We start from the raw sequence: 9,191 nt of genomic DNA, 5'->3' as shown, positions 1-9,191 counted from the left end.
TTTCTTGTGCAGCAATTTTTTTCTTTATGCTTTAAATCCATGTTTGATCTTGTTTTGACATTATTTGGTTCACAATGCACGCCGCTTTACAAACAAAACCATTATAATGTGACAACCAAACTCATTTTCAACAATTCTTATCATTAACAAAATTACTGAAAGAAATTAAAGTCCACAAGTTATTTACATAGTCCTTTTTGTTTGCCTGATCAAGGATTTGTTTCAGATGGCCAGTGTCTGCTATAGTTCCTATAGATCCAATAATACAAAACCTGCGCGTGAGGGATATTAAAGCCTCATATTCTCAGTTCGTGAAGTTATTCTCCACATTTTCCTCTCACGGTCAAGTGTGCTATGAAGTTTACAAGAGTGGAATTTATAACAGCATCAAAAACTCTCGCTAGTGTCAGGGTCACTGAAGCTGCTCACGGCCGTTTTCTGTCACGGATCTTAAACAGAGCTCTGCTCAAAAGACGACCGCAAAAGATGCTTTCATACTGCAGCAAAACAGAATTATAAATCCTTCAAGACATGATATGTTATGGATATAATTGGATTTGTTAGCCATAATATTGTATTATTGATCTTGTGTGTTTTTGTGTCTGTATATACAGCACACACAAGTATATACAATGTACAGTATATACAAGACCAATATTACGGTATGTTAGTAGCTAATATTATATATAAAAGGAGAAGTTCACTTCCAGAATAAAAAATTCCTGATAATTTACTCACCCCCATGTCATCCAAGATGTTCACATCTTTCTTTTTTCAGTCAAAAAGAAATGGTTTTTGAGGAAAATATACCAGGATTTTTCTCCATATAGTGGACTTGTCACAAGGAGGAGTCAGAGACGTGCGGATCCATTTGCAAGGCTTTATAAGAATAGTCAACAGGTAGTAGTAAACGCCAGAAAACAGGAACAACGTAGGTAATCCGGGAAACAGTTCAATAATCCAGCAGTGGTCGCAAATGGCAGGCAGCAGGAATCAATAACGGGGTACACAGTCCAGAGTCATACACAGGCAATCCAATACAGAGAAACACGCTTAGAATAATGACCATGGGAACAATTAGACTTCGCAAGGTGGCTGTGTGTGAGAGTGGCTTAAATACATGTGGGTAAATGATAAACAGGTGTATGCAGCAATCAGTTCTGTGGGAAATGAGGAACAGATGTGTGCAGTGATTGGTGCAGTGGCTTATGGGGATTGTAGTCCATGAAGTGTGGTGCAAGAGTTCATGAAGACAGGGAAGACCAGATACGTTACATAGCCCCTCCGCAAGGAGCGGCTTCCAGACGCTCTAACCACCTTAACAATCTTGAGGGTGGTGGAGCGGAGGCGGAACAGGGGGAGGGATGGAGGGCCAGGTCCATGTAGTGGTACTGGAACCACGAAATGAGGCGGAGCCGACGGAGGGAGAAGCCATGGAGGAGGAAGGGTTGGCTCCTGCATGGGGCCGACCGACGGAGGTGGAGCCGGTGGAGCCCGAGGCGGAACCGGAGAGTCGATGGTCCTGGGCGACACAGAGGATCCGGAGGGCCAAGGCGGAACCCAAGGCTCTGGCGACCCCGGCGGAGATGGAGGTCCGGAGGTACGCAGCGGAGCCGGAGTGACAGAGGATCGAGGCTGTGCCCACGGGAGGGAGGAGGTCCACAGAGCCGGCAGGACGGAGTGACGAGGCGCAGCCGGAGGAGTAGAGTCCAGAGGCGAAGGTGGGGTGACGACTGACCGGGGCGGAGCCGGAGAGACGATGGAGCCCGGAGGAGCTGTTGGGCCGACGGCCGACAACGGAGACGAGGGAGCACAGAGCCGGGGTGGAGCCGCAGGGTCGGAGGACCGAGGTGGAGTCCAGGACTCTGAGATTGGAGGTGATGGTGAGGGATCCTTCAGTCTGAACACCGATGGAGACTGGCAGTCCCACGGCCAGTCCTCTGCACCGAAGGTGGGATGGGGGTGAGTAGAGGGACTGTCAGGAGACAGAGGTGGCAGGACTGGAGCAGTAGGGAGGGTGGGTGGGAACAGTCCATGCATGAGCTCCGTGACCAGAACCGGGCAGACAGGAATCTCAGGACGACTGGATGTAACCAGCGGAGTCTCTGGAAAGCTGGGCGGAACCAGCGGAGGCTCTGGAAGGCTGGGCTGAACCAGCAGAGGTTCTGGAAGGCAGGGCTGAACCAGCGGATTGTCTGGAAGGCAGGGCTGAACCAGCGGAGTCTCTGGAAGGCTGGGCGGAACCAGCGGGGTCTCTGGAAGGCAGGGCTGAATCAGCGGAGTGTCTGGACGGCTGGGCGGAACCAGCGGAGTCTCTGGAAGGCAGGGCTGAACCAGCGGAGTCTCTGGAAGGCTGGGCGGAACCAGCGGAGTCTCTGGAAGGCTGGGCTGAATCAGCGGAGTGTCTGGAAGGCTGGGCGGAACCAGCGGAGTGTCTGGAAGGCTGGGCTGAATCAGCGGAGTCTCTGGAAGGCAGGGCTGAACCAGCGGAGTCTCTGGAAGGCTGGGCGGAACCAGCGGAGTCTCTGGAAGGCTGGGCGGAACCAGCGGAGTCTCTGGAAGGCAGGGCTGAATCAGCGGAGTGTCTGGAAGGCAGGGATGAACCAGCGGAGTCTCTGGAAGGCAGGGCTGAACCAGCGGAGTGGAGCGGAGCTCTTGTGAAGCGGGCTCTGGACGACGCTCTTGTGAAGCGGGCTCTGGACGACGCTCTTGAGGAGCGGGCTCTGGAGAACTGGACGACCCCAGCGGAGATTCAGGAGGGCTGGGCGTCTCCAGCGGAGACTCTGGAAGAGCAGGCTCTGAGCGAGCGGTCACTGGAGGGCGCTCTGGCGGCGCAGTCACTGGAGGGCGCTCTGGCGGCGCAGTCACTGGAGGGCGCTCTGGCGGCGCAGTCACTGGAGGGCGCTCTGGCGGCGCAGTCACTGGAGGGCGCTCTGGCGGCGCAGTCACTGGAGGGCGCTCTGGCGGCGCAGTCACTGGAGGGCGCTCTGGCGGCGCAGTCACTGGAGGGCGCCCTGGCGGCGCAGACACTGGAGGGTGCTCTGGCGGCGCAGTCACTGGAGGCTCTGGAAGGGCGGCCATCTTGCGCTGTGACTCCTCCAAAACACCCACAGTTAAAGGAGAGCCACATAGCAACAACGCATACTGAATAACGTCCCTTAGTGGGCATCTGAATTCCCCTCCAGGCAGCATAGATTTAGCAGGTTCATTCAGTCCCATCCGAAACAAGTCCTTGAAGTAAACTTCATCAAAAAATGGTGTGTTATTCAACAACTCACAGAAACGGAGAACATATTCCTCGATGGGGCGATCTCCTTGTCGGAGAAGCAGAAGTTGGTTGACTGGGTCCATGATGATGCTGGGGGTGAAACAAAGCCGCTGGATCCTGGTTTGGCGAAGTCTTCTGTCACAAGGAGGAGTCAGAGACGTGCGGATCCATTTGCAAGGCTTTATAAGAATAGTCAACAGGTAGTAGTAAACGCCAGAAAACAGGAACAACGTAGGTAATCCGGGAAACAGTTCAATAATCCAGCAGTGGTCGCAAATGGCAGGCAGCAGGAATCAATAACGGGGTACACAGTCCAGAGTCATACACAGGCAATCCAATACAGAGAAACACGCTTAGAATAATGACCATGGGAACAATTAGACTTCGCAAGGTGGCTGTGTGTGAGAGTGGCTTAAATACATGTGGGTAAATGATAAACAGGTGTATGCAGCAATCAGTTCTGTGGGAAATGAGGAACAGATGTGTGCAGTGATTGGTGCAGTGGCTTATGGGGATTGTAGTCCATGAAGTGTGGTGCAAGAGTTCATGAAGACAGGGAAGACCAGATACGTTACAGGACTTAAATGTGAGCCAACATGTTGAAGGTCCAGTTTCAATGCAGCTTCAAACGGCTCAACATGATCCCAGCCAAGGAATAAGGGTCTTATCTAATGAAACGATTGGCCATTTTCTAAAAAAATGCAAACTTATATACTTTTTAATCACAAATGCTTGTATGCGGATGTACCGACCCAGTGTTTACAAAGCCAACATGCAAAGATAGTCAAACGCTTTTTACAAAAAAAGGTAAAACAACAATGTCAGATGATTTTGAAGTTGGAGAAGTACACAGACAAAAACTAACCATGCGTAACCTTTCCAACTTCATTACTTTATATGTGAAGTTACGCATATGCATCGCAAGATGAGCATTTGTGGTTAAAAAGTATATAGATTTGTATTTTTTTTTTAAAGAAAATGACTGATTTTTTTGCCAGATAAGATCCTTATTCCTCGGCTGGGATCATGTAGAGCATTTTGAAGCCACATTAAAACTGCAATTCAGACTTTCAAAGCGATGATCCCCACTATATGGAGAAAAATCCCAGAATATTTTCCTTAAAAACCTTCATTTCAGTTTGACTGAAGAAAGAAAGACATGAACATCTTTGATGACATTGAGGTGAGTAAATTTTTTTTTCTGGAAGTGAGCAAATCATTTAAAATGCACATTTCAGGATTCAAGTCCAAAATCTCAACCCTGTTTGATGAGAATCCCAATGAAACAAATTACTAAATACTAGGGATTTCTGCAAAAGACGTAAGGGATTTCATGAAGCCAAAGAAGGGCTGCCGCAGGAAACGAAAATCGATCACAGCTCCATCGTATTGACGAAACAATTATTTTGCTAAATTTAAAAATCCATGTTTGTTTGTTTTATGCTGGCCGAGGAAATGCGGCTCCTGATGAACTATTTAGCACACAAGCACCATGAAATAACGAACGCTATAAAGCATCTCTAATTTGACCCCCTCTATCTGTTCAGCTGCCCTACTCCAGGATGCAATGGCTCAGGCCATATCAGTGGCAAATATGCCCGACACAGAAGGTACGACAGATGACATGCCCGTGTGGTGCTCCGTAGCCCCTGACTCACCTCCCTCTGCGGCCACACAGCCTTTCCTGATCCCAAAGACTGTAGACTAGATCATCTTAATCTTCATCTCTTCCTCTGATAATGACAATCTCTCTCTCTTACTCTCGCTCTCCCTAATAGAGGTCTTTAGGCAGGGTATTGATTATTGGAAAGATATTACAGTTATGTTTATTTACACGTGTATACATTCAGGAAGCCATTTGAGATGCTTCATGTTTATAGATCTATCTCCGCTGCCCGTCCGATAGCGAGGCTTTCTAGGTGAGGGCTTTATTGAATTCCACCCTCCACCACTCCCATCTTTCTCTCTCTCTCTGTTTCTTATTTTATTGTGGTATAATTAAGTGTTCCAGTCAACTGGCTGTGATTTATAAAGGCTTTTAGCCAGCACACTGCCCCCTACAGGTCAACATCCAACATTGTTCCATTCCTCATCTGAGTTTCCATAGACTGTTTAGCATGTCATGCTTGGCTTGCATGTGTGTAGTTTGCATGCTTTCATTGTTTTTCCACTAGCCCTTAATTTTGTATTTACTTAATGTCAATTTTCTTTCTTCTTAAAGTGCTTTGAGTTGCCCGTTGGCCAGAAAAAGGCGCCTACAGGAAGCAGAGTCAGAGCAACCTGCTTCCAAGAGGAAGTCTCACCCGCTGAAGTTGGCGATGGATGAAGGATTCAATGCAGAGAGCGAGGGGAGCGGAGAGGAGACGGAGTTAAGGGAGGAAGAGGAGGATGACGAACAGGCACAGCAGAAAGCTGGCGATCAAGAGTGTGAGGAAGAAGAGCAAGCGAAACAGAACACAGAAAACACCAATACTGAGGAAGAGGATGGTGATGAAGGTAAATTATCAAAAATGAATAGTTTCGTGTGATAAATACAGAATTATTAGAAACTAGGTAGGTAGGTAGTTAGGTTTCTTAAAGCAACTTGGAGATATTGCCACAGTTCTTCTGGATTTAGTCAGTCTTAGTTTGTTCTGTTTCTTCATGTAATTCCAGACAGACTGGATGATGATGAGAGATCAGATCTCTGTGTGGAGCACTGGCTGTTGTCAGACTGGAAATGTAAACTGATATTTCCTACTGACACTACAGCAAAAGATAGAAATAACTGACTTAAAACAATTTTTTAGCTGGTGGAAATACTAGCTTTCTAAAATTGTTAGCCACCATGGTATATTCATACGCAGTTTGGTTATACACTCTTACAGAAATGACTGCTATACATTTAAGAAGTCACAACTAGATTTAGAGAGCAAATTTCTTTCAAAGGAATTGCACTCAACAACTAGGTGACTGTCACATCATTGACATACTTATGACAGGTATTGCTTGCTTTCTGGGTTATTCTTTGCTGTCAGTGTTGGAGCTCCAGACTCTCTCGGGTGACAATAAATGCTAGGAAATAAGGTGTTGTGCAGTAAGAAGTAAGCATTCCTGTTGAAGGAAAGGGACCCGGCAAGTTTCTACCGATTACCTAAGAGTATAAAAGCAGCAGGAGTTGTCAAAAACAGTTTAGAATAAAACTCAAATCCTTTAAGATGCAATAAAAAAGTCTTGAAAACATACCTTCTTTCTTTCCTAAAAGAGAAAATAAGATATTTTGAGAAATGTCTGGAATTTTTTGCACTTGCAACGGAAGACAACATTGGACTTTCATTCTATTGACAACAAACACTTAGAACACATCAGAATATCTTTTTTATGTCCACAGAAGAAAGTTGTGTTGATTCTGAATTTAAATGAGGACCCAAAAAGGAAAATTCTGTCATTCATACATTACGTAGTGATGTTGAAAAGTTTAAGTGTGACATAGGTGGAAGTACCGACCTAGTGTTTAAAAGCGAGTGTGCAAAGAAAGTCAAACGCCCTTTACCAAAAAAGTTAAAATAACGATGTTGGACAATTTTTGGAGGAGAAAATGAGATGAGTTTTTTGCCCTACCCTAACAAGCCAGCTAATGTGACACAAGTGACACAAGTGATACTTTCCAATGCATAAATACTGCGATAGCTCATCCAAAGCAAAAAATGTGTTTTAGGGTTTTGTGACCCTTTAAACCAGAGTACACAGAGGAAGAACTAACAGCATTGTTTCAAAGATGTGGAAAATTGTCAGTAAATTTCAGAAACATTACAGAAATTTTGGAAACTTTCCAGAAATTTTTGGGAATCTTCCTGGGATTTTTGGAAAGTTTCCGGAAATTTTCTACCCCTTTGCAACCCTAACTGCACAGGACCTTTCCAACTTGATTACTTAATGCGTGAAGCATTATGCATATGCATTGCAGAGCTGGCACAAGATGAGCATTTGTGATTAAAAAGTATATACATTTTAATTTTATTTCATAAAATGACCAATCATTTTGCTAGATAAGACCCTTATTCCTCAGCTGGGATCCTTGTAGACCCCTTTGAAGCTGTATTGAACTGTATTTTGGACCTTCAACCTCATTGAAGTCCAAAATACAGAAGATATCTTGAAAAATGTCTGTTTTTTTGTACACGCAATGAAAATCAACATTGGACCCCACTGATTTTCATTATATGGATGAATAACACTATCTTTTTTTATGTTCCATAGAAGAAAGTCGTGTTGGTTTAGAATGACATGAGGACCCAAAAATAAAATTTCTGTCATAATTACTCACCCTCATGATGTTTCAAACCCATAAGACCTTCGTTCATCTTCAGAACACAAATTGAGATATTTTTAAATAAAATCCGAGAGCTTTCTGACCCTGCATAGACAGCACCACAACTGACACATTCAAGGCCCAGAATGGTAGTAAAGACATTGGCAAAGTAGTCCAAGTGACATCAAACCTTTGACAATGTGAACATATCCTTTGAAAATTACACATTTAACATTTTCATCTCTCACACAGAGGAGTGTATCATCGTTGAGGCATCCAGCACAGAAAAGCCCAAGCTCTCATCCTCTGAGGATCTCTCAAACTATCAGCACATAGTGGCCAACTCAATGACCCACCTCAACAACCACAACAACGGTGCCATGTCACCCCAACAACAACAACAACAACAGTCTATCACAGTGGAAACACAAGATAAAAGCCCTTTTAGGGAACCAGATGAAGAAGAGAACGCAGGAAATGAAACAGAGGAAACCAACCAAATTGAAGTTCTAGTGTCTCAAGTGAATGGAGTGATGAAAGGTGAGATTAAAGATGAAGAAGAGGACATGCACACTGAGAGCCAGAAGGAATCAGACCACCAGTATTTTACTGAGGAGATGGAGACACAAGAGACTGAAGATGAAGAAGAGGAAGAAGATGATGATGAAGAGGTGCTGAGGTCTGAGATTAAAAGAGAAGAGGCATACAATGAAGTTAAGTCTGAAGATGAAGGGGAGAGAGAAACCACCCCTTCGGTTATCACTGCCACTCAGGGATCCCACGTAAGGGAAGATTACGTTTCCCACAAACTTACTTTGCCAGCAAGCTACAGCTCTATTAAGGCCACCACAGCATCTCCTGTGGTTATCGAAGTGCAGTCTGAGGAGTCCGAGAGGGATGCCGACGTGGACGGTAACGACGATGATGGGGATGACGACAGCTTGTCTCAACGATCAACGGTGGCGGATGAGTCAGAGATGTTCGACATAATGCGGGGGAACTTGGGGCTGCTGGAGCAGGCCATAGCTTTAAAAGCTCAACAGGTTAAAGCTCATCGTGAGCTCAGCCGCATTCCCGAACACCACCGCTTCTTTCCTCTTGATGACCGGCCTGTCAAACACATGGAACATATCCGCAAGAGCTGCTTCGGAAAAGGTCAGATTTTTGTCGTTGACACCAACCCCTGTATAATTTCAGTGTAGATTTTTCTTAAAATTCAAATGATGCAACAGTTTTAATAATGTTTGTACAGTTTTTACGTAGTCTTCACATCTAATGGTCTAAAACCATTCTTATGCAAACTGTTGTAGCAATGCAACTTTTTTGGAAATAGGCTCATTCTCCAACTCTCCCCGAGTTAATAAGTTGAGTTTTACCGTTTTGAAATCCATTCAGCCGTTCTCCTGTTCTGGCGATATCACTTTTAGCATAGCTTAGCATAGATCATTGAATCCTATTAGACCAATAGCATCGCATTCAAAAATGACCAACGAGTTTCGTGTTTGTCCTATTTAAAACTTGACTCTTCTGTAGTTATATCGTGTACTAATACCGGCGAAATGCAAAGCTGTGATTTTCTAGGCCCATAAGATTAGGAACTACACTTCCATTCCGGTGTAATTGTTAAGGAAG

At 45.1% G+C, this 9,191-nt stretch overlaps 1 protein-coding gene across 1 annotated transcript in view; it reads left to right on the top strand.

Moving 5' to 3' along the window:
- Positions 1 to 9,191, top strand: part of myt1b (myelin transcription factor 1b) — a 61,439-nt gene that overhangs the window by 30,686 nt on the left and 21,562 nt on the right. The window contains exons 5-6 of the mRNA XM_073823072.1: positions 5,490 to 5,764; positions 7,812 to 8,714. Coding sequence (XP_073679173.1) covers positions 5,490 to 5,764; positions 7,812 to 8,714 — 1,178 coding nt within the window. The remainder of the gene's footprint in view (positions 1 to 5,489; positions 5,765 to 7,811; positions 8,715 to 9,191) is intronic.

This window comes from Garra rufa, chromosome 18, assembly GCF_049309525.1.
Source record: "Garra rufa chromosome 18, GarRuf1.0, whole genome shotgun sequence".
Classification (NCBI taxonomy): Eukaryota; Metazoa; Chordata; class Actinopteri; order Cypriniformes; family Cyprinidae; genus Garra; species Garra rufa.
Note: the sequence above shows the minus strand (reverse complement) of the source record. Positions and strands in the feature narration are given on the sequence as shown.